The 25,766-nt window shown below is 39.0% G+C and overlaps 1 protein-coding gene across 2 annotated transcripts in view; it reads left to right on the top strand.

The window, feature by feature from the left end:
• Window positions 1-25,766, top strand: part of SYNE2 (spectrin repeat containing, nuclear envelope 2) — a 239,253-nt gene that overhangs the window by 54,944 nt on the left and 158,543 nt on the right. For both annotated transcript variants that reach the window (XM_004681792.2, XM_004681791.2), the window contains exons 18-31: window positions 446-619; window positions 4,063-4,221; window positions 4,498-4,671; window positions 7,073-7,207; window positions 8,316-8,474; window positions 10,671-10,882; window positions 11,017-11,107; window positions 11,900-12,012; window positions 12,751-12,877; window positions 14,372-14,529; window positions 15,451-15,598; window positions 16,093-16,694; window positions 19,399-19,578; window positions 21,394-21,544. In XM_004681792.2, coding sequence (XP_004681849.1) covers window positions 446-619; window positions 4,063-4,221; window positions 4,498-4,671; window positions 7,073-7,207; window positions 8,316-8,474; window positions 10,671-10,882; window positions 11,017-11,107; window positions 11,900-12,012; window positions 12,751-12,877; window positions 14,372-14,529; window positions 15,451-15,598; window positions 16,093-16,694; window positions 19,399-19,578; window positions 21,394-21,544 — 2,583 coding nt within the window. The remainder of the gene's footprint in view (window positions 1-445; window positions 620-4,062; window positions 4,222-4,497; window positions 4,672-7,072; window positions 7,208-8,315; window positions 8,475-10,670; window positions 10,883-11,016; window positions 11,108-11,899; window positions 12,013-12,750; window positions 12,878-14,371; window positions 14,530-15,450; window positions 15,599-16,092; window positions 16,695-19,398; window positions 19,579-21,393; window positions 21,545-25,766) is intronic.

The following is a 25,766-nucleotide window of genomic DNA, read 5'->3' as shown; positions in this document are numbered from 1 at the left end:
TGACCATATGGCGCGGCAGACCTCTCCTGACCCGCCCGCTGCTCCCCTCAGCAGTGTACTTCTTCGATCTGCCTGTTCTGCCTGTTCTGTTCCCCGCTCTGTCTCTGGTGAAGCCTCTCACCGCCCCTGAGCCTCTGGCCTGCACCCCAGTTCTGTATGCACAAATAAATCTTAAAAAAAAAAGTGTACTCTAGTTTTCTAGCCTTTAATTTTTCTATCTGTTGGAACAGTATAAATTAAGAAAAAAGAACACAACTTAATTTCTAAAGTGATATATGCTCTCATAACATATGAGCATCATTGTCCCCAAACTAGGTCTCAAATCATTTAAATGTACTGAACTAGTACTCTTCAGGGAAAAATGAAGTATAACTTCTTAAAATTGAAAATTATTTCAAAATGTAAATGTTGTCATTTTCTCAGTGATAATTTTAAATGTTTGTAGGCTGGGGAAGAACATGAAAAAGAAAAGGAACAATTCACAGAGCAAGCAAAAGTGGCTGAAGAGGTTGAAAGACTCATCAGTCAAGTGGAAACCTGGGAGGCAGAAACCAAGTCTGTTTTACATATTCTGAGAAATCAAGATGATGTTGATCCTACAATGGAAGGCTCTTTGAAGGTATGAGTATGAAAGTATTAAAAGATCAGCTTTCTTGTTTGTAGGAGTATTAAAAGTATTAAAAGTTCTCAAGTACATAGAAATTAAGCCTACTTGTTTGAATTTTCTTTATTGGCATTTTAAAAAAAATAGCAAAGATTGACGTCTCTGGATCATTTGCTGTGATTTCAGTTGAAAACACAAGGTAGACGAATATTACTAATGCCATGGGAGACTAAGTCTTGGACTAATTTTCAAGCTGTACAATGAAGATTAACATAGTCTTCCCATTTCAGAAGTCAATGAAGAGACGAGTAAATTCGGTCTCAGTTAGCTCAGTGCAGTGTGACTATAAGAGATTATACAAGCCATGCTGTGAAAGCTTACCTACTGAGGAAACCCCTTCTTTCCACAGTGCAGGGAGGGTGACTGATGTTCGAAGGGCCTTTCTCTTAGTTCTCAGGCTGTTGACTCATTGAAAAGCAATGAAGCAAGAGATTTTTTTTTTTAATATCACTAAATTCTTCTAGGAAAGAAGTTTCAATTGAGATTTTTACTGAGTTCCAGCTCAGCTATAAAACATATTAAGCATGTTATAAATTACAAGATGTTTCCTGGAAAAAGGCATTGATAGAATCCTCCTAAATCTATATTTCTAAAGTGTATATAATTAGCATCTTGTGTTTTCCTTGTTTATGAGAATAAATCTGTTTATGGTTTTGAAAATATATATCTGTGCCATCTGCCATGGCTTCACTACTTTTATTTTTAATATTTATGCTATATCTAGAATTTATTTCAATGAAAAAATGAAGACATTCATTATTTTTAAAATTTTTTCAAAACAAAATGATCCTCAGGATATTTTTTTCAAAAAAAATTTATTTTTTATACATCATTTTTGTACAATATTTGATTTCTCTCCTCAAATGTAATTCCCATAAGTCGCCCATCACCATTTAACCTGTGAACCATCACCATAGTACCTTGGGTTTGCCCTTCCCCTGGTTTGATCCTTTCCTCCCCTCCCCTGCTGAATGTCTCAGATCTGTAATATGCCTACTACTTTTGTCTTTTTTTTTTTTTCCTTCTGGACCTTTTTCAGTTTCCCTATATTCTTTCTTAAGTGAAACCACCCAATATTTTTTGTTTTCCTTCTGACTTATTTCACTGAGCATGGTCCCTTTTAGTTCCATCCATATTGCTGCAAATAGCGTGAGTTTATCTTTTTGATTGCTGAGTAGTGTTCCATTGTGTATATATGCCACATCTCTTTGATAGACTCATCTGTTTTGGGGCATTTAGGTTGTTTCCACATTTTAGTTACTGTGAATAGTGCTGTCATAAACGTAGGAGTGCAGGTTTCCCTTCAAATTAACATTTTTGTGTCCACTGGGAAGATGGAATAGACTTTTGTTAGAGAATTAAATAGCTCTCTATTGAATCAAGATATAAAGTATCTTGAAATGCAACTGCTTGGGCAGTGCTGGTGATGTGTTCCTTTTTGTGTCTTTTAAAACAGTTGTGTTTTTTTTTACACTTTCTGCATTTATATTCATAGAAAATTGTCTAATGACATACACATAGTTACTGCTATCTTGATCCTGCATTATACCCAGCTCCGGCACATTTCTTGGCGCATCATAAACATAAAATGGGTTTTTTTTAAATGGATGTGTAAAATTTTTTATATTTTATAGATTGAATGACAACAAAAGGAGGGATGGGGAAAATAAGGAAATTTTTCTTTACATGCTTTACCTTTCTTGTTTGGTTTTTGTTTGAATATTTGTTTTTTACTTTAATTACTTTTTATTAAGAGAAAACATTGGGGCCCTCTCTGGCGGTGCAGTGGGTTAAAGCACTGCACTGAGAAGCTAAAGCCACTTCCGCATGAGTTCGATTCTCGCATGCCCCGGAGGTGACCACATGGCGTGGCAGACCTCTCCTGACCCGCCCGCTGCTCCCCTCAGCAGTGAACTTCGTCGATCTGCCTGTTCTGCTCCCCGCTCTGTCTCTGGTGAATCCTCTCACCCCAGAGAATTGCACCTCTGGCCTGTACCCCAGTTCTGTATGCACAAATAAGTAAATCTTTAAAAAAAAAAAAAAACATTGAAATTATAATGAGCATGCTAAACTAATATTTGAACATTTAAATAAAAGGAAAATAAAATTACCATAATTACACTACTCTAAGATAAATGACATCAGTATTTACAATAGCTGATATCACAAAATATAATTTTTTATTTTATGAGGATTTATTTATTTTTGCATACAGAACAGTACAGGCCACAGGTGCAAGGGTGGTGAAAGGCTTCACCAGATACAGAGTGGGAAGCAGAACAGGCAGAATGAGAAAGTACACTGCTGAGGGGAGCAGTGGGTGGGTCAGGAGAGGCCTGCCATGCCATGTGGGTCACCTCCAGGGCCCGGGATTGAACTTGCACTGAAATGGCTGCAGCCATTACAGTGCTGTGCTTTAACCCACTGCATCACCAGGGAGGGCCACAAAATAGAATTTATTATCTTCATGCCACCTTTGAGTTGTAACTAAACTTTTTTTTCTTTTTTGCTAATTTGATAAATGAAAAGTGGTATGCATTATTTTAAAAATTTTTCTTATTTGATTGCATGTCAGATTAAACTTTTATGTATTGATGAGAACTATTTTTGTATATTCTGAGTTTTCTTGGCATTACTAGTACTTTTCTTAGTGAATTTTGAGCTCTTGGAATCATGACTCATGACTCATTTTCATTTTTATGGCAAATATTTTTAACTAAGTTGTTGACTTTTGAGTTGTTTGTTTTACACAGATTTTTATATCTATGTAGTCCTTTGTTTTTCCCCACTCCTCCCCCAGATCTGTGTCGTCTTTTACACATGTCCATTCTGTAGTCCTCCACTCTGGCAGCTGAGCTTGCACAGGGTACATTATGGCATCTTTTCTATCCCCACTTAGACGCCTACAAAACCCCTCCACATTCAGAAAGCAGATTAATTTTCACGGATACTTTGTTACTTTTGTAGTTTTATATTTTGTATATAACTTTCTGATCCATCTGAAATTTATTTTGGATATGGTGTATAAAGCATGGTTCTAAAAAGATGATACTCCTGTAGTCATTTTCTCCAGTAGCAATACTGAATTCCCTTCCAGTTGTTTTGGCCTAGAACAACTTCATTTTAAGGTTAATAACTACTCGAAGTTAGTTTTTCCCAACTGGCATTGTATTACTTCTTGTCTTTATGTTATTGAAGTGCCTACTGTATTAGAAAACATATATATAAAAGATTAGTAGCTCAGAATTTGTTGTATTAATATAAAATTTCAAAAATTTTAAAATAACAGTTTTGAGTACAAATACACCTCGTTTTAGATAGGAAATTTTCAATAATTTTCTGATGAAGTTAATGTTTAACATGTAACTAGAATGTGTTTTATGATCTTGCTTTAATAGCACCTTATTGCCAAAGGCTCTATGTATGAAGAACTTGTATCTAGAACTGAAGATACTTTACACATGGATGTACAAAATATCTCAAGCCAGGAGTCCTTCCAACATGTTCTCACTGCTGGACTTCAGGCAAAGATTCAAGAAGCTAAAGAGAAAGTTCAGGTCTCTCTTTAATATCCACTGTTCAGTGAATTTAATCTTTAAAATCTAGTGGTCACGGGGGTAAGGGGGTGCATAGGAGGAAGGTTGCTGTGTTTGGAAATGTTATGCAAATATTGCATATATTTCTTTATAATTCAGCACATAATGGAAAAGAGAAATATAATAAATAACTCTTATGTCTGTCTGGTGGAAAAATAGAAGTTGTTGCTCAAAAAATGTACTTAGAAATTTACTGAAAAGTGGGGCCAAGAGTTGAGAATTTTCTTGTCTTCACAGATCAGTATGGTCAAATTAGGTGTGGTGTTGAAGAATGCAGCTGAGGTTTCACCAGACCTGGATGTCAGGCTGAAGGTGGAAGAATCACAGAAGGAACTTGAATCATACATTATGAGGGCTGAGCAGCTACTTGACCAAAGAGAGAGCCAGAGTGATCTGATTTCAAAATATAAGGTGGGTCTCCTTTTACCATTAAATGTAGAATATTATTACCTACCTATGTTATTTGAAATCATAATGTTCCCATTATTGCAATCATGTACGGAATTAGGGTAACTTTAAAAAAATTCTCATTTCATACATTGTCTTGGAGGCAGTTAAAAATAATCATTCAAATGAAAAATTTTTAAAATTCAGATTTTATTGTAGACTGAATGGACATGATGAGAGTATAAAGAACATGGCTGATTGAATGGCATTGAGTACAGGGTTAGTTTCTCTAACTTTTGGACCCTCTAAATTTGAGCCCTATCCACCTGCCAGATTTGTGGTGAGTTTTTAAAGGAAAACAAGGCATGTGAAAATACTTTAAATAGTTGAAATTCTCTGAATGTAAAGAAACACCTTTATTTCAATATACTGTGATAAAAGTTATTTTTGGACATGCGCTTGTCAGTAGCTAAAGATCCAACCATGTTCTGTCTATGCACATAATTTTATGCTGATTTTTTAATGATTTGATTGGCAGCTTAAGATGCAGCCACAGCAGAGACTTGCAGTTAATTACCACCATAACATGTACTGGGGGTGGGGGATGAAGAAGGTAAAACAAGGTCATTACCCTTGGACCTTTTTAAATTGAGGCAAATTCAACCTTTAAAACACTTAATGACCATTTAAAATTAACTAGGCCTTTGGGGTTGTAAAGATGAGGTAAAGCTATAATCCCACACCTCGACTCCCAGTCTTTTAAGAAAATTAGCTCCCATGGGAACCTCTCTTCTCTCTCCCTGTGGCCTCTTCTTACTGTTTTCTGGACCTCACCCCCTTTTGGCTTTTTGGATTGGTTAAGCCATACTGGACCCTGTTATCAGCCATTCCATCATTGCTTTTTCCATGATCTCAAAAGCCCTCATCTGCTGGACCCTATGCCACTGACTTTGACAAATTCCCTGTCTTCCTCACTTTTACTGCCTGGTTGCTGAGATCGTTGAACTGAGTCACTGGTTGTTCTGAATAAGTACTAGGCTGTAGGCTGAGTTTCAGAAGAATAATACAGCCAGCCTGAGGGAGAAGGAAAGGAACAAATAGAGCCCCAGAGCCCTTCTCTACCAGAGAGAGGAGAGAGAGAGGTGTCTGTTCTTACACCATTTTCCTTTCCCAGACAACCTTTTAAAATCTGAGGCCAAATGGGGGAGGCAGGATCATAAGGGACTGTGGTGATGATCACAGGTGCTGTGGTGGTAGGAGGCCCACAGGGACCACACCTGAGGGGAGAAATCACATACTGTCCCAAAATAACAATGTAAAAAAGTTAATTAATCTAAAAAATAAAATCTGTGGCCAGGAGTTTCATCTTTTTCTCAGGCACTTAGTGAAATAGATTTGTTTTTAACAACATTAGCAAAATCTTTACCCCAAGACCCACAGGATCCAGAGAAGCACATGAGCTGTGGGAGCTCCCCACCAGCATGCGGGGTACAGTGTTTCCCTGGTCATACATTTAGCATGCGGGGTACAGTGTTTCCCTGGTCATACATTTAGCATTCCCCCTGGGACCTTGGAGCAGGTCCCTGGGGCTCAGTGCTGCATCTGTCTCTCCTCTGAGGGCCCCTAATAAATACATAACGAGTGTAGGGATGGATTTTCATACAGTTTAACTATTATTCATTTTTTTGTCTCCTGCAGATTTTCTGCCTTTGTCACAGGCTTAAACTACTTTTGGTTCTGACATTTGCAGAGCATAAGCCAGGTTTCTGCCCTCAGACTAGTGCCAGGTAATAGTAAGAGCAGGTAGGATGAGGTGAGGCACAAGCACATTCCTGCAGGCAGTTTCACCTTCCCTGCTGCTCCTCCCCTGTGCCAGGTCCTAGGTAAAACTTTGCAGTTGATAGATTGTATTATCTTCTTGTAGCATAAAAATGCTTGTGCACAATGTTCAATATTCGCCTTGTTAACCTTAGTATAAATTTGTCTTATTGTAACGTTACTCAACAATATGTGCAGGTATACTGTTGATACTGTATTGCTTACAAAATATGGGTATCTGCTCAGTAGTTAGGAGCTTTAGAGGAAATATTGTCAGTGGCTTATCTATAATAAGCCTTTTATTTATCTATCAGAGGTGTACCAAAATCACTTTAAATATTGTATCATTGTGAATATATCTTATCTGGACCTCAAATGTGTAATAATTACATTTAAATAATAAATATTTTCCATCCTTTTGAAAAGATTTCAAGGGATGCAAAAAGGATATCTACCTTAATTTACAAAAAGAAGTCTTCCCAGAATCTTTAGGTAGTCTACCTATTCCCTTCACAGTTCTGCCTGTTAAAGACCTACCAAAAATTAGCTTTGAGGATTTGGCAGTAGAATGGCTCTTCCATGTTCTTATTTGTATTTTTTCCCTTAGGAAGCAATAGCCATTTTTAATACTAAAAGTCTGACCAAATACTTGAAAGCTGTTGAAGAACTGAAAAATAATGAAACCGAGGAAGCAAAACTGTCTTTGGAAGCAAAGAGCAGAGATGTCTGTGCCAAGTGGGAGGTAAGAATAAGCATGTGTATTGGGGCTGATGCTCACAGATCTGACCCTGGACCTGCTTATCATCAGAGGCGTTCCTGGCGTCTCCCCATCTATGTGTGCCCCAGAGCTGCTGGTCCCTGCAGACGGTGGTCCCAGAGCCCGGCATCAGCTGGCTCTGCGATCATCCAGTGACAGCACTGTTCATTGATAGAGGATAGCTGAAAGGGAGCAAAGGGGGAGTCCAAAGGTTTTCTCTCTCAGACATCTCCGGCAGCTGCTCTCCCTGGTTGTGGGTTCCATGGACCTGCTTCTGAGGACTGACCCTGCTGCCCAGGCGAGAGCAACTTCCGACCAGTGCTAATCTCTGCAGTCCTCCCTTGGCTTTCTCTGTTTTGTTTGTTTGTTTTTTTAATCACTTATATAACCAACTCTCTACACTTAATTCTCTCTGCCTTAGATACTTACTGCTTTCCTAATTGGACCCTGACTGAGAAAATATCTTGACACATGTGCACAGTTTCTCAGTGAAATGTAGGTATAGGCATTGGTGGCAGGCAGGTCTCACTGGGCAGCTATGACCCTGCACAAGTTGCTCAGCTTATAGGAGCTTCTCTTAAAAAATGGGAGTAGCACCATCAAATCTGCAGTAGTGTAATAGGATTTGTGACTCCCCTGTTACTGATACCTTATATTAATATAGTGCTTTTGTTGCAGTCAGTGGTCAGATATTGATACATTATCAGCTAACACTTATTCTTTATTTGTATCTTCCATTTTCTCCGAATGTCCTTTGTCTGTTCCAGAATCCCAACCAGTGCACACATATTTACATGTTTTGCCTCCATAAGTTCCCATATGCATTTTGCAGCTGTTTTCTTCCAGGCTGCACCTTGTCTTTTGATTCTCTTAACAGTGTCTTTCACAACTGAAAACACATGTTGCTAGAAAGAAAAAAAAATGAGTCTGGTATATTTTAAAGCATAGACAAACAAGCATGAATCAAACTTCATTTAAGCTCTGCGCCTCCAGTTCTTTGGTGCTACAAATATTTTCATTGTGTTTTTAGTCAACACTTTTTTTCAATATGTTCTGTCCCAGTGGCTAATCTGTGCCTTTGTTTTCACTGCAGCCTCTTCATCATGAAATGTCTTTGTATTTTCAACAACTAAATATAGATATTGAAAAAGGAAAACTTAGTGACAGCATTTCGAAGCTGGAAAAGCAAATAAATAAGGAGAAGAAACTAATCCGCAGAGGCAGGACCAAGGGTCTCATCAAGGAACATGAGGTAAATAGCCTCTTTTCATTTAAAAATTGTTATTTGGAATTTGATTCCTAAGTGATTGTATATGGTCTTTATGGTTAAATCTGCCTTGGAAATTACTGCTGCCCTCTAGTGCCCTGGGAATTCTCTCTTATGCAGTTCACTTAACTAGCGCCTGTCCTTCTTGCTTTGTTGGAAATGAGAAAAACTCAGCACTGAATTAATATTTTATGATTTCCCTTAATAGGTCCCAGTCGCTCCTATCTTCAAGACTAGCAGCATGTTGCCTGTTGTGACATTCCCTCAGTTGCTTTGATGAGGATATAGTGTCCCCAGAAGAGCATCTTTTGAGAGAGATAACAAATCAGACAGAAGCTCTCTGAGCAAATCTAAAAATTTCTTTTTGGTCCTTACCCTGTTTGTCTCTAGTACTTGACAGCATTAATCGCTCTTTTTTCTTTTAGACTTTCTCCTCTTTCAGTATCACTCTCTCTTGCTTTTCCTTTTATTTATTTATTTTTTTTGCAGGAGGGTGGTTTCTTTTTAGTGCCCTTCATGCATTTCCCTTTTACTATGTTAATGTTTTTAGTTTCGGGGTCCCTTATTTTGGCTTATTTCTTGCTTCCTCTGGGTGGTTCTCTGCCCTCTGCAGATTTAACTGTACTCTCTGCAGTGCTAGTGCCTAAATCTCCTCCAGGTGAGCCCTATTCCTTGTATGACAGCTTCTATTTCTAACTGACTCCTGGATGTCACCATTGTGCTTCAGAGAACTCACACTAATAAGCATATCTAAAACCAGCCATGTCTCCTCCCAGACTTCCTCCTCTCACACACTCCAGTGGGGAAAGGCATTGCAGTCTCCAGCAGTCTTCCTCCCCTCCAAACCTCCTTTCCTGGTGGCTTTAATGGAGTCGGAAGCCAAGTTCGATCTGTTCCTCTTCAGAACAGATGCTGCTTTTTCTCCCTCTCCGTTGGTGTTTTTACTTCCTTTAGCCTGGGCTACTTTCTTGGTGTGACCAAGGTTGCTTGTCTTCCAGACCCACCACCAACGTTTCCTTTTAAAATTAAATTTAATGGCCATGTTTATTGTGATAATGGTTTGCAATACTGCATATGCATTAGGGGTAAAGGTTCATGCCTCTACAAATGTAGGTGTTGTACCACCAGCCCTGAATCCTATGTTTCTGGCTTACTGCTGCTCCCCCCCCCCCCATGTCTAGGCCCCTTCGAGGGCTGCTCAGTCCTTCCCAGTCTCGATCCCAGATATTCCATCAGCTTCCCATCTCCTGTGCTGGCCCTCAGCTACAATGGACTGCCTGTCCTTGCATGTCCTCTGGGGCTCTTCTTCTTCTGGTTGTTCCTCTTGCTAGGCATGGCCCCTTTTGCATGGAGCACCTGGATGTGTTCTTTCTGCATCAAGCACAGGTGCCCCCAGGTGCAGTAAGCTTTCTGTGACTTCTTAGTCACAACACTCCTTACGCTCAAAGCTCATTTATTTGTGTGGCCACTGTGAGGGTGGGAGAAGTTTGTCTTGACCTCTGAGGGTCCCTAGCTGGGTCTGACAGTACATATTAACAGGAGAATAGCATATAAATTTTATTGCATACATGCATGTACACGAGAATCTCACAAGAAGTCAAGTGAGCCTCACAAAACAAGAACAGGAAGTTTTTATGCCTTTTAAACAATCAGTAAATGTGTGAAGAATTCACAGGACACAGGGGTTAGAGTTAAGAATAATAAATAGAGAACATGTAACCAGGAAAAGAAGTTGCAAGGGTTTATTTGCGGGTTCCTCTGGCGCCTTCTCTAGGCTGATGTCTGTCGCCAATAAAAGGAAACCATTTAGGCAGAAAAGGGGGAACTTATCCTTTTCTGTGTTTGTTCTTTATTTTTATTGTGGCAACATGGATTTATTTAGGTTATAATACACAGTTTTAAGTCAAAATTTGTAGGTGTATCTTATTTGCTTACCTCACAGTAATTTTGGTATCAAAGGCATGTTTTTTTGGGAGACATTCTGGTTTTCTTCACCCTATAGTTGGATCATGGTGACTTCTTTAAGGACTGACTTCCTCATTTTGTCTCTCCAGCTGCCATTACTATGCTGGACACACAGCGGATGACCTGTAAAAGGAGGTGTTGCATGTCACACCTCTGTTAGCCTGTAATCCTTACGGACTAATCACGAAATATTTCCTGCTTTCTCGCCTCCTTTAGGCCTGCTTTTCTGAGGAAGGCAGTCTGTCCCAGCTTGATCACCACATGGCAGTCCTGCGGGAGCTATGTGAGGAGCTGGCTTCACAGGACAGTCAGCAAGAAGTGAGGCGGGCGCTCAGAGACTATGAACAAAGAATAGCAAAACTGCGGAGGTGCGCCTTAGAGGTTCACGGGATGCTGCAGTCCGTGGTGGGAGGCACATCGAAGAACAAGTGCGTGCTTTCGTAGAGACACAGCTTTGGGAGAAGGCCACAAAGCCTCTTGCAAACTACAACGCATTGAATATTATTCCTCGAGGCTTCATTTTCCTCTCTGTGTTAACAGGCAATTTTGATTCCTTCTTCAGGGGGTCGGTGAACACATCTGAGAATGGAGGAAGTGGTGCCTGCAGTGAGGAGCCCTCTGCTGAGACCCTTCATCAGCCACCCCCCGAAAAGGTGTTCTGTGTGGACATTGTAGTTTAGAAGTAAAACCAGTGAAGGAGGCCAGATGTTCACTAGCACACATTTCATTCTTTGATTGTTGGTTTTAATGAGCTGATTGTTTCCATCAGTTGAGAATTCTCACTTAAATAAGGCAAGGAACACTGCTTTTAAAAGAATTTAAAAAATATGTAAGTAACTAAAACTATAGCATAACTTCACTTTCTTTTGAGGATACAGATTGTTTTTTCAAAAAGAGGCATTTAGATCCATTATGAATTCACATGTTCTGGAGTCGTACTATTGAGGGCACAAGATGTTGTGTTTCACCTATGCAGTTGCCTCAGCTGCCCTGAGCTGGACTGCTTCATGTTTCGTTTGCCTTTTTCAGATTTTAATGTCTTGTACTTGCCTTGGAAATTTCTAAATTCTTGAATTCTATTTAAGTACACTGACTGAATAGCATAGCTCAGACTGCCAGTCAAAGAGGTGAGGAAGGAAGGAGGTGTTTTTGTTTTCAGAGGTCTGCTCCTGCGTCTTGGGCTTCTGTACTTTAACTCTGGCTTTGGGGTTGTAGCAGAAACCACACTGAGGGGTAGGGCTTTCCTGCTGACACCAAACATGCATCCCCTCTGTCCTATCTATGAGCAGGCCTTTCTCTGAGCTGAGAAACCTGAAATAAATTATATTATTTCTTACTTTGAGGTAGATAGAATCATTGGTACACTTTTGTATAATAACATGTTGATCTTTTTGCAATGTTTGAATATAATGAAGATAATATGTTTACTGTTGCATATTTGCTAGGCAATGGAATCTAAGACTCTTGGCCTGGAGTCAGAATTAATGCCTCAACAGGAAAAGAACATTATGAAGTATGAAAAGGATCACAGTGCATCCATAAGTAGTTTACTAGAAAGGTAAACACTTCAAACAACTGGAAAAAATAACCCAAATTTTTTGAACACAAATATGTTTTTATGATAAGTTTTTATGATCCTTTAGTCATAATTTTTGTATATTATCAGTAACTTTAAAATACCCTGAGGGTTCTCCCTGGTGTTGCAGCATGGTAAAGCACAGCACTAACAAGCTAAAGCCACTTCAGCCTAAGCTCAATCTCTGCCCTGGACGTGGGGCGGCAGACCTCTCCTGGCCCACCTGCTGCTCCCCTCAGCAGTGTACTTCATCAGTCAGCTTGTTCTGTTTCCCACTCTGTCTCTGGTGAATCCTTTCACTGCCCTTGCACCTTTGGCCTGTACCCCAGCTCTGTGTGCATAAATAAATAAATCTTAAAAAAAAAATACTGAGATTTCCTCATGCACAATTAGCAGTTTTAAACATTTTGGGGTCTTTAAAATTGAGAAATGTTGGGCCCTCCCTGGTGGCGCAGTGGGTTAAAGCACTGCAATAAGAAGCTTAAGCCACTTCTGCATGAGTTTGATCCCCACCGGCCCCGGAGGAGATCCACATGACCTCTCCTGACTCGCCTGCTGCTCCCCTCAGCAGTGTACTTCATTGATCTGCCTGTTCTGCTCCCTACTCTGTCTCTGGTGAATCCTCTCACCCTCCGCATCTCTGGCCTGTACCCCAGTTCTGTATGAATAAATAAATAAATCTTAAAAAAAAAATTGAGAAATCTTGCATTAAATTTCCAGGTATGATGTGCACAGAGAAACACTTGCCGTTCATCTTGAAAACAACAAATTCAGAATTAATTCTGCTTTCCCTAGTGACAAGGAAAGAAGTAGTGCTTGTTTCCAGGATAAACTCACAGATTTGCAGGTAATTATTCAAAATATTATTTCTGCTTACTCCTTTATTTGACACCTCCATTTTTGCTGAATCATGTATCCTCAGCATTTCCAAAGAATTCTTTTTGGTATATTGCACTTATAATGTCACTCTATTCCAGGAAGTGACTTGTGTTCAAGTTCCAAGCTCAGGCAAGACTTAGACCAGATATCTCATTTATTGCTCGTGCCTTAATTTGATACATTAAATATGTGATTTTCAGAGATTTGGATTGTTCTTGGGATGGAGATGAGATTTTAAATGAATTGGTCAAAATAATGGGTTTGAATCCATTTGCAAAAAACACTGCTTCTTTGCTGCTCTGAAAATCTAGTGACTCAATATTTGATTTGGTCATTCATTTTGACCAGTTTATTGCATTGATATTGGAAAATAAGAAAGGACAGGGCTGGAAGTGGTGGGAGTCTTTCATGCTAAGTGATTGTTGATCCTCTTGAGAGCCATTGAAGGAGTATTGCTTTAGATTCAGGACCTACACAAAAAGCAATCAGCGGTGGACACACCAATGATAAGCTCTTCAAATAAATACCTTTCTTATTTGGAAGATGATCCATGTTGTAGGGCAGCACGTTTGTCATATGTTTGGAACAGATTGGCATGAACTCTTTGAATGGAGAAAGGGTCATAGATGGTTCCTACATTGCCCTCCCATATTTCCTAATTGTCTGCCTTTAATGATGCCAGTTCCTGAGTCACACTCAACCATCTGGCACCTCTCTATTTTCCACTGAATAAGCAAATTTCATGTTAAAATCTCCATTGTTCAGGTGATAGATTCAGCATGTTTTTATCACAATTAAGAAATTGTCTTGGGACCTTACTGCTGTGACTGAATGATGAGTTGTTTAAGCTCTACCAATTCTTGAGGGAGTGAGAACAAATTATAGTGGTGAGCACTTGGTAGGAGACTGTCGCAGTGGCATTTAAAGAGAAAAAAAAAAGAGCTACTATAAGGTCTTTTTAAATGTATAGTTATAAATCATAAGTTATTTCATTCATATCTCATTGGTTGGAAACTGTTTTGGTTCAGCCCAATTTTCTTTCAGTTTAGGGTGAAAAAAAGATTTATTACCTAGAGGAAATAGAGCATCAGTTCTCAGACCTATATGTGTTTTTCTGAATTGTATTCTGTGCACCTAACGTAGGGAGAGGGCACTTGGATTCCTTAGAAATCCACATTGTCAAATCCCTTGACTTCAATGAATAGTGCAGTTAAACATTATTATTGGTATTGCTTATTAGTATTCATGTATTACTGAATAATGTATCACTGACTAGTGAATACATTATTACTATTAATATGTTACCATGGTTCCCAGGAGGATACTTAAGCCCTTGTAGATGATTGGAAAATATTTCTTAATATATTTTCATGTGAGACTTGGTGTCCTTAGTTGGTGGATGTCGTATCATGTAAGTGTGCCAGTTAACCCACTAGTGGATAAGTTAATTTGTTTCACACAGGTGTTAAAAGATGAAACCAATGCTTACTTGAAAAAGTTTGAAATCGCTTCACTGAAGTCAGAAGAGCTTGTGAGTGATATAAACAAGTCTTTCTTGGTTAAAACAAGGGACAAATTAAAGGAAAAAGAGCGAGAGCTGCAGGAGATGCTGAATACCAGGTATGATTCTGAGATCTATTATCAAGAAATTACTCGGTTTTTTAAAGATTTATTTTTATTTATTTATGCATACAAGAACTTGGGTATAGGCCAGAGGTGTGAGGAATAAGAGTATTCACCAGAGACTGAGTGGGGAGAACAGGAAAATTTACTGAAATAGTGTGGGATGGGACATTTTAAGTTAAGGTAGTGCTATAATAAACATGTCACTGTATTCAGTTGTCACAACAGCTTCGAGAGAGACTACCATTTGATTGTATTTTGCTGATGAGGAAACTGATAGTCCAGGAGGTTGAGTATCTCCTGGATATAATTAAGCCTCACTACTGACCAGAGACTTCAGTGGAACTTAGTTTCTTGAGTTCTTCCCACTTTTTCCCCTTGGCCATCTTACAACACTTCTCTAGACCTAGATTTCCTCATTTCTGAATTGAGAGTGCTGTGATGTATTTCTAGTTCATACTCTGCCCTTCCCCCGACCCCTTCATTTTATAGAGCAATACACTGCAGCCCTGGGTTTCTGAGTTATGTATCCAGGTCCCATACCTTTTATCTTACTGTCAGTAGACCATTTTCTGTAAACCCTGTTATATTTCTCTAATCAAGTCATTAGTGTTCATAATGAGTTTTCTTTGTATCAAGGCAAAGTTAAATTACATTCCATATTAAATTACATTCAGGAGAGAGGGAGAGGCTCAGCATATTTCTCAATTTTCCATTGTGGTATCTAGTAAATGTTTAAGGATACTTGGAAATAGCATACAAATTCTTTGCACTATGGATTGTTGGCTTTGGGTTTTAATGTGATGACCTGTATATGTTATCATAGGCTCTCTTATTAGATAATTATTTTCTGTTATGAATTGATGTTATTTACAAGATGTCTTTGTGCTCTGTGTTTTCCTTATGCCACATACTCAGAATGAAGTCTTTGGAGACAGCACTGAAGATTGTGTTACCTGTAGAGAAAGAATGTCTTCATCTCTGTGGCTCAGACCTGCTCCTTCATGAAATGGCTGTTCAGGAATTTCACCTGGCCAATGCCAGTGCCTTTTATCAAAACTTGAGGGTAAATAAGTTCTCATAGCAATTTATAGAATTATCAAGTATTCAGAGATTTACACATTTATAGATTTTAATTATATGTTAATATTTTGAAATATAAGCCATGGTTGAAAAATCTTCAATAGTTAAGGTTTATTATTTACTTTTCTCCTTTTAATTCCTTGCAAACATGGAAGTAGGTAACCATGAAGTAAATATAAATAATGAGGAATTTAATTCAAAATGAAAGCTAGCTTATGAATGCCTTCTCTAATGACTGAAATCTTAAATACATACTAGACTCTTGTGCTTACATTGGCATATTCCATTTTGTTTATTTCAAGTCCCATCTTAAATACACAGTATTTGAGTCTTATTTTCCAGATTATAAAATGTTAGCTGTCTCAGTTCAATCTCTCATTACCCACCCCCCTAAAGCAATAGACTTACATATTTAGTTTCTGGGGGGATTGAAACCTCAGGAAGAGTATCAGATAATGATACTTTCCTTTATTTCAGAATATCCAAGATTTCATAGCAAAACAGATTGAAAGATGTAACAGTTTGGAACAATCAGGCAACTTAGCACTGATGGAGTTGCAGCCACTTGATCTACAGGCAACACAGAATATTCTAGTAAAACACAGAACACAGCTTGAAGAAGTACTTCACAGAGTGCAGATGACGCAGGATGCCATCAAAGCTTTGGAAGAGTTTTTGGCCTCTCTGAGAACAACTAAAAACTCAGTTGAGCTTGCTACAGACCTTTCAGCCTCAGAGACACAAGGGGAGCTGGAAAATACTTCAACAGAAAAAGAGGGAGAGATTCATCACTTGAAACACAAGGCCAGGCATTTGGATAAACACTTGAAGATGCTTGGTGTAAGCTTTAAAGATGCTGAGCAGGGTGAAGACAGCTCCTGTGAAAAGCTTCTTAATGCTTTGTCTGAGCAATTATTTGAGACACGTGGCTATGGCTTACAGGAAGAACTCTCTGAAGACAAACTACTAGAGATTTGTATTTTCAAAAATAATGAGCTTCTGAAAAACATTCAAGATGTATACAATCAAATCAGTAAAATTGGTCTGAAGGACCCAACAGCTCCAGCTGTAAAACAACGGTAAGTGCCATTTGTCTCGATTCCATGTGAGCTGACTCTTCCTGTGTTTCAAGTATCTATGAAGTGACAAGTAAGTAAACTTTCCTGTGTCTTTCTGCTTCTGTCCCATCCCACACTATTTCGTGTTCAGTAGTTATTTCTGTAGGCTATTCATACTAATGCTCTTTTCATTGATAATGTGATTTTACATCTTGTATAGTTTTTTTTTCCTTTAAAGTACACGTGCCATGTCTTATCTCTGCTTCTTTCCTCATGACTGGATCTCCTCAACTCCCAGTGAGATTAGAGGTGGGCACTGAGTTTAAGAGATATGCTAAAATTCATATTAGTTTGGAGATGAGCAGAGTTGAGAAACTGAGTTTGTTTTAATTCTGGCATTCAGATTCTACCTCCATATTCTGAACGTGAAATGTTAACAGGAGTCACTTTTCAGGATTTCCCTTCTCTCTAAATCTCATCCACTTTCTGTCCCTTCCTCTCCATGCTAGTCTCTCACACATAACACCCTCTTGAGGTTCGTTGTCTGATGCAGCCCTTCCCATTGACGTTTCCCTAAGTAAATGTCAGTAAAGCTTTCATTTTCACAGTGCCCAAGTTCACCAAGGGTGTTGAACTAATTACTAATTTAGTTATAAATTTCACTTCCAATGAATTTTTATTTGAGATTTATAAAGCACAAACTGTTAATTTATAAATGAAATATCACACATTTATAAATAACAAGCTGTTTTAAATTTCATTTTAAGTATTACTAGAACCAGTGAGTATTGTGTGTGAGGCACTGCTTTAGGTAGTGAGGGGAGAGCCATTGGTAACTAACAGTCAACAATTTTTGCCCTTTGTAGAACGTATTGTTTATGGGATGGAGTAGGATTTTCACTATGTTTGATAGTGATAAAAGCTATGGAGAAAAAAATGAACAAGGAAAGAAGAGGGTTGCAGTTTCTAGGATCACCAGAGACAGGTGATCTTAGAGTAGGAAGAGATGAGAAAGTCAGCCAAGTGACTGCCGGTAAGAAAAGTTGTGCAATCTGAGGGACAAGGAGGTACAGAGACTAGTGTAGGATTGGACCTGGAAAGTTTGAGAAGAGCCAAGAGAGTGAGAAGGTTAGTGTCTGGGGAAGAGGTATGAAAGGGGGTCAGAGAGCTACCAGGAGATTCAATTTAGTTCCTATAAGGACTATGGATCATGTGATTTTTTTTCTTTTTAATTGAAATGGGAAATCATCAGAGGGTTCTAATTGGAGGGAAATTACTTGATTTTCACTTTAACAGTTGTCTCTGACTAGTGTGTTAAGGATGGACTATAGGAATCAAGGGAAGACATAGGTGGTTAGTCTGACCTATGTGTCCCCACCTGTGTGGGGACATGGTGGCATGGGTCAGGAAGATTCTGTATATATTTGAAGATAGAATCTATAAGGTTCATGAATGCATTGTACTTGGAGTGTCCAAGAAACACAGGAATCAAGAATGATTTCCAGGTTTGACCTAAACAACATGAAAAATTCAGTAACCATTAACTGAGGTGAGAAAGATGGTTTGAATAAGGCGTTGAATGAAACATTAGATGTTTTAGAAATGATAGGTTCCAAATAGCAGTTTGACACTGAAGTTGCAATACCAGTAAGACTTTTAAAATTAGGTCGTATTGGAAGTTAGGAGAGAAGTAGGGACTAGTGGTACACACTTGAGGGTCATCAGCACATTGGTAGCTCTGACTTCAACCTCTGTGCCACCAGGGAGGCTCATCAGCACATTGGCTTGCTCTCTAGAGCCATGAGATGGGTAAGATTGCTAAAGGAGAATTTATTTGGTTAAGAGAGGAGGTCCATACTGTGTACTCCATTGGAAATATGTTGGGAGATAAAGTCTTATGAAAATGGATGCCAGAGAGAATTGGAAGAGAGTCAGTAGAGATAGTACCAGGGGAAAAAAAAAGCAATGTAGACCCACATGAATTGATCTAATACCACCAGAAAGAGTTTGTAGGTTAATATCCTTCATTCAAATGACTTCTTTTTGATAGGGGAAAACTTGTACCCAGGGAGAAGTGCAAGATTTCCCTTCTGTTCCTGCCTGTTCTGCCTCTCCACCATCCAGCTCTTTTTCTCTTTGTAGTATGCTCTCTTCTGCATGCATATGCACATATATACTCTTTATCTTTTATCTCACACTCCTATATACATCTTTTTTTAAAAAAAGATTTATTTATGCATACAGAACTGGGGTACTGGCCAGAGATACAGGGGCAGTGAGAGAATTCACTAGTGACAGAGTGAGAGCAGAATAGGCAGATCAACAAAGTACATTGCAGAGGGTAGCAGCGGGTGAGACAGGAGAGGTCTGCTGCACCATATGGGTCACCCCTGGCTGGGGATCAAACTCATGCTGAAACAATTGTGGCTAGCTTCATGGTGCTATATTTTAACCCTCCCACCAGTGAGGGCCCTTATATAGATCTTTTCAAGTGTATTCATTATAGAGAATTGTTACTGCCTGTGGAGATGTGTATGTTATATTTACAACACCATATTAGTATTGTGGAAATGCAAAGAATCTTCTGAATTCTGTATTAGAAACATGTAATTTCAGGATAAACCTCATGAGGACAAGTTAAAAGCAGTGTGCTCCCCTAGTTATCTGTATTTGTGTTGTATCAGTTTGGACTAGTAATTAGCTACCTTTCTCCTTCATAATCAAGGAAAAAATCATTAATTAGATTGGATAAGGATCTAGATGAATATGAAGAAGAGTGGAAATACTTGCAAGAAATGGCTGCTTCTCTTCCACAATTTGAAGATGGCAGAGAGCAAGCACTGATTCAGCAGTTCCAAAATACAGCACTCCAATGGGAGAACACGAAAGCTTCCATCACTGAAAGGTAAGGAAAAAAAGTCCCTCCCATACCTGAAAAATTGTATTACAATTAATCTTAGGAAATTTGTATGTTGGAAACATATCCCCATGGACCTAACAGAGGGGAAACATGAGTTTTACCCTGGAACATCTTTCGGCCAATGTCTAGGACAAGACCTGGCATCGTAGATGATAGCTGGGGTGAATTTAAGAGATTATCTAGGAAGGGTAACAAATACACAGTAGTGGTCATCACCTTCCCATCTGTATTAATGTCCTATTACTTCTAAAAGAAATCACCACAAAGTCAGTAACTTACAAACAGCACAACTGATCTACAGTCTGCAGGATGGGAATCCTAAAAATCAAGCTGCATTCCTTCCTGGAGACTGTAGGAGGGAATTTGTTTCCTTGCCTTTCCATCTTTTAAAGGCCCCCTACTACTTTCCTTGGCTCGTCTTCCCCACCATCTTTAAGCCAGTGTAACGCTGTCCGGTCTCAATCTCTGTCTCACTTCTGTTCTTGCTGTCACATCTCATACTAACTCTGATCCTCATGTAAGAACCCTTGTGATTATTTTGTGCCACATAATAAATAGTTCAGGACAGTCACCACATTTTAAGATCTTGGACTTAACCACTACTGCAGAGTTCCTTTTGTTATTTAAGGTAACATATTAATAGGATCCCAGAGTGAGGATGTTGGTGTTGGAACACTATTCTAACAGCATCATCCTATTTGAGTGGCAGATCTGGGATGTCAAAATATAGTTGCCATCTTTCCTACAGAGCATGAACAAGGATCCTAAGTTTTTCTCAGCTATGGGGCAGCTATTACTTCATCAGTCCCAGTTGGCAATTCTGCTGAATATTCTCCATTCTTACCATGTTCCCCTTACATTTTGCCTGGGGTAGGAGTGGTTAGGAGGGATGATTTCCACAGAGCGCACCACCGAGGCCATGTGTGGATTAGGCCAGCGTGGTTAGAAAGTGGGAGATACTAGCAGATTATCAACAGGAAGAGTGAGAGGTCAGTGTGTTTCTGACCACGCTGCACCTTGGTAGCACCTGATTTCAACAGCTCCTACTGCCTCTTTTTTGGCACAGGGCACTTTGCCCTCTTTTCTCTAGAAGTACTTACTCCCTGGGTGCTTCAGCTCCTGGGCAGTGCCCCTTAATTCTGCTCTCCCTCTGTGACCCTGTTACCATGGAACTCCATCTGACTATACTCCTAAGTCCTCCAACCTAATTGTTCAATAGTCAAGATATAGCCTGTCTATGGGCTTTGGTTTAGTCTATGCTTCTGTTTTAGAAAGGAAAGAATTGAGGTCCAATGAGGCGAAAGTAACTAATTAGGTTACATCACTATTTAGCTGTAACTAGAAACCGTGGTCCTAACTTTCACCTGCACTAATTTACTTTTTCAAAAGAGCTAAATCTAGAATAAATTAGATAGATGTTCCCATAAACAGCCTGTGAATTGCTGAATTAATGTTGAAATACTGCCAAGGATATGAGGGAGACATTGTTTTCCAGGATGTCTTTCAATTGAAAGATAAAATTGATATATTGACTCCTTAGGGTTATGAATGCTATGTTTCTTTTTGGAGCTTATATCTGGCAACTTCAAATGTTTGACCTGGTGAAAATAGTAATCCGGGGATTATTTGTATCATGCATTCACCAGATAAATGTATTTACCATCATTCTTAAGTTAAAATAATGAAAACAATACCACCAACCACATCAAAAGGAAAAATCCCTTATGACCCATTAGTCATCATTGTAGAATAGTTTTGTTATTTCCAGATGTTTGTTTTACATTTTCTTTCTCTTTATAGCCTTGACCAATGTGAAAGAGTTTTGGAGCTCTTAAAACAATATCAGAATTTTAAAAGTGTCTTGACAACTTTGATTCAAAAAGAAGAGAATGTCATCTCCCTTCAGGCTTCGTATATGGGAAAGGAGAACCTGAAAAAAAGGATAGCAGAGGTGAGCCCAGAAGGAACTCTGTACCACACCTCACCTGTGACTCCACCCAAAGAGGATATTATAAATGGTGTAATTTTCAAAACTTAGTATAAACTCAATTATTAGTGATTCTAGTGTACAAGTTAGGTAAGAATTTACTGAATTTATCAGCAGGACTTAAAAAATAAACAGCAGAAATTTTCTTGTACAGCCCCCAACTTGATTCTGGGTTGTTTTTTTAGGGGTTTTAACACTGGCATTGTGACCACATTGGCTCCCTCTCTGAGTTTGCAATAGACTTTGCACTGACCTTCTGTCCAAAAGGAACCTGAAGCTTCATTGTAGACTAATGATACTGATGATAGTAGGCAATACCCTTTGCTTTTAGTGGACAAAGGGAAAACTATGTTTTTATTTGCTTCCAGTAACAGTGTGTGAACTAATGACCAGTTTGCTCTACCTGTGTTCACAACTTCACATTTTAAGAAAAATAATATTTTTGGACACTAGATGTCATCATTTTCTGCATGTTTATGTGGTTATCAACCAGGGTAACAGAAGAATGAAATCATTACGAAAGAATTTTCTACCTGTACACCAGAAAGTTGCTCTTCTTGTTGTGTTTTTTTTTAATCTGTCAGAAGTCCTGCTTCTTTTCTAGTTACAGTTCAGTTCAAAGTGAATAATGTTTCTGGTGAAGAAAAGTACTGAAACATAAGTAATTTTAAGTATTTATGTTTAGATATCTCTGTCCCAACTCCCATTAGTGTTAAAGTGGTTTTATTTTAGGCTCAGTGTGTATGCCAGTAATGTCTATATTACAGTGCTTATCAACAATTTTTTTAAGGGACTAGCCGTTTTAATTTCTGAATTCATGTTTTGTAAATGAATCCAAAGTTTAAAATTCAGTCTGTAACTAATTTTGTTACTACTTCCTCAAGCCAAATTTTTTTTTAAGTTTTTTTTTTCTCCTGTTGGTTTTATGATACTGTGCTAACATGCTGTCAGTGTCATAAGTGTGTGTGAAATATGTTCTGTTGGTTTCGCCTGGATGTTAGAAAGCAATTGTATTAAACTTCCCACTTGAGGGCTAGATCAGCTTAAGTAGGCAAGTGTCTTTGAGAAATTTATTTTTTCTCAAAACTTATGTCCTGAAGCCGAAGTGACATCCAAGGGACAGACACAGGGTCTGTGCCACAGGTGAGGAATGGCACCTGTCTGTGACCCACTTTCTTAGACTCAGTTTCTAGGAACTAACTAGATAGAAAAAAAAACCTGTTTGGACAGCAGTTGTGTAAAACGTGATCTGTACCTCCTTTCCTCTGAGACTTGAGTGAGGGAGCCCCCAGGGCTGTGAGCAGATGCAGCCTGTCTGGTTCTGTCTGCTGAAGATCACTCTTGGGGTCTTTGGATCTTGGAGGAGCCTGTCCTTACCCAGTGGATTCAGAAGCTGTGGTTTCTAAGATAATAAGATCCCCTCAATTTTGTGTCCCCGTTCACGTAACCTCTCTCCCACTGTGTCTCTCATGCTGGTTTCTCACCTCGTGATCTTATTTCAGAATTAGGGGCTCTGCTCATTCACAGACCCTATATCCCTGCCTGGTCTGTGACCAGTGCTGGACTTGCGGCCCTCCTCCTCAGCCCCCATGTCCAGTCTTTGGCCTTTTAAGTGGGAACTTTAGGAAAGCTACCCCTTTCAGAATGAGTGAGGCAGCATCTCTAAAGTGCCCAGATCTCTGAAGTGCCCAGATCTGTGAAGTGCCCAGAAGAGAGCATCTGGGAATTTTGAGCGTGAGTCATGAGGCCAATGTGCAGCCTTTAAAGCTCCCACCTGTCAGCTGCTTGAGTATCTTGCCAATAATTCATAGACCCATTGGCTTCACTGTGTTGTCCAGACAGGTTATCCACCCAACAAACTTTCCTCTCTCACCCACAGACAGGTACCCTCTCCTAGGTAAGCCTCCCTGTTGGGAATGTAGGTGCAGGTCTTATTCTTCTATCATTAGTTGCTCTTTTTATGTCTGTGTGCATAGTCCTCTTGGGCTGCTATAATAAAAATACCATGGACTGGGTGATTTATACACTACAGAAATTTTTTGTTCATTTTGGGAGACAGTTCTCCTAATTCATAACATTCCACTCCAAATTCCTATTTTGCTCACATGCAAAGGGCATCATTCCATCCCAAGGTCTTAATTTGCTTCAGTTATCAACTATAAATCTAAAATATCTAACTCAGATATGGGAAGAATTAAGGTATGCACTATCCTGAGGCAAATTCCTCAGATAACAGTAGTTATATGCTTTCAGAAGACTGGTGGGGAGGCCTTTATCTCCTCCAGACCCAGAATCCACACAGAGTAGCTCAGATATTGACCTGTTGACCTAGGATGTTGAATTTATGTGAAAAGAAACCATTATAATGGTCTCAGGGTGCTGCCAATCTATGGATATAAGCAGAAGAAGTTATATCCATATGCAGAAGTTTGTGTACATCTGATCCTGCTCATTAGTAAAGATAAAAAATAGGAGAATCATGGGAGTGGAGTAAGTCTCCCAAGGTTATGTAGATAATAAATGGTTGAATCATTTCTGCCAAGGTCTGACTGACTACAGTCTTATTTCAGTCATTATAATGTTGACTTCCCTGAAAACCTATTTGGAATAAATGTATGGCAGAAGTCAAACTTGGTTAACTTTGCTTTGTCCATACCCCTTTACCAACCAACTAAAGTTTTGCTCTCAAAAATTTGAGAAATTAACAACTACCTTTATTAATTTTTTTAACAACTACCTTTAAAAATGTATAAAAGTCCAGGTTTTTCTTATTTCTTATTCTGTTCAGATTCCTGTACCTAGTATGATGTCTGCTTATGAGCACTTTTGTGTATATGCTGAAATATGTTATTTTCTGTTCTTAGATGCTTTTTAAACTGTCTGAAAAAAGCAAATTGTAGTGCTGATTGTTAAAATAACACTCAGTGAATGTGATGATGACTTAGGTACTATTCTGAGAAACACAGTTTCTGGAGTGTGTATAGACATGATGCTGTATACCAGTGGCTGAAATATAATACCGATGAGAACATTTGTCCTTCAAAACCAGAGAAACCTGAATATTTATCTAGAATGTGGTGCCAAATTTCCATTCTCTTCAGTGAGAGACAGAGTGTGACTAGAAGGCTAGAATGTCAGGGACTCTTACAGTTTGGGAAACGTCAAGAGTGGCCTGCGTTCCTTTACCCCTTCCATTCTTTTGTCCAGCAAACTCACAGCTCTCATTACTCCAAAAAGTGCCTTCTCCTGCTTTTTTTTCATCCAGCAGTACTGGTGTCAGTGTAACAACAATTATTTGCATGTAAAAAAGCTAGTATGTATATAGTATATATTCACCTCAGTACAAAGAGGTAGGTATTTGGTATGGCCTGTTTTGCTAAGTTGTCCATTCCTGGTTGTCTAGCAGAAGACAGCAGGCTTTGGGCGAGGTTGGGGGCTCTTATGTCTATGCTCATTGATATGCCAGTACTGGCTTCTCCTGCACACAGTCTGAAAGAAAAAGAAAATGCGGGGAACTCAACCCCAGCTGAGCTGACCCTCCTGCAACCCCACCCAGCTTCTTAAAGTTGGTTCTTTTCCGTCTCTGCCTTTTGTTGTACATGTGACATACAATGTTTTTAGTTGTTTTTCGTGGATAGACTAGGGAGCAATGTATGTTTAAATCATATTCCCAGAATTGAAAGTCCTTCTGAGTATACAATTCAGATTTATGCTTATAAGGAGTAAGCATTTGCAAATGTTACATAATTCTGTAGAATGCTCATGTAACATTAGTAAATTGAGTGAGATATTAAGATTACATTAATTAATACTCAAGTTATATTTTGTGGTTTGAAATCATTGTTTTTTTGCGGGCCTCCCTGGTGGCCTAGGGGTTAGGTCTCAGCGCTGTCACCCTACCTCTACTAAGTCCTGAGTTCTTTTTCCAGCCAGGGAGCTAATCTACTTGGCACAGCAGACCTCACTTGTCTCATCTGCTGCTCCCCTCAGCAGTGTATTTCAGTGGATCTGCCTGTTCTGCTCCCCAGTCTGGTGAATCTTCTCACCCCCAGCACCTCTGGCCTATACCCCAGTTCTATGTAAAAGTTAAAAATACATGTATAAAAGTTAAATTACTTGCTTTGAAAAAATAATGTTTAACATTTCCATGTTAGACGTAGTGGTAGAGATGGGTTTTATAGTGGAT

This window comes from Condylura cristata, unplaced genomic scaffold (assembly GCF_000260355.1).
Source record: "Condylura cristata isolate star-nosed mole 26May11 unplaced genomic scaffold, ConCri1.0 scaffold00013, whole genome shotgun sequence".
In the NCBI taxonomy this organism is placed as follows: domain Eukaryota; kingdom Metazoa; phylum Chordata; class Mammalia; order Eulipotyphla; family Talpidae; genus Condylura; species Condylura cristata.
The sequence above is the reverse complement of the archived record's forward strand: the minus strand, read 5'-3'. Positions and strand labels throughout refer to the sequence as shown.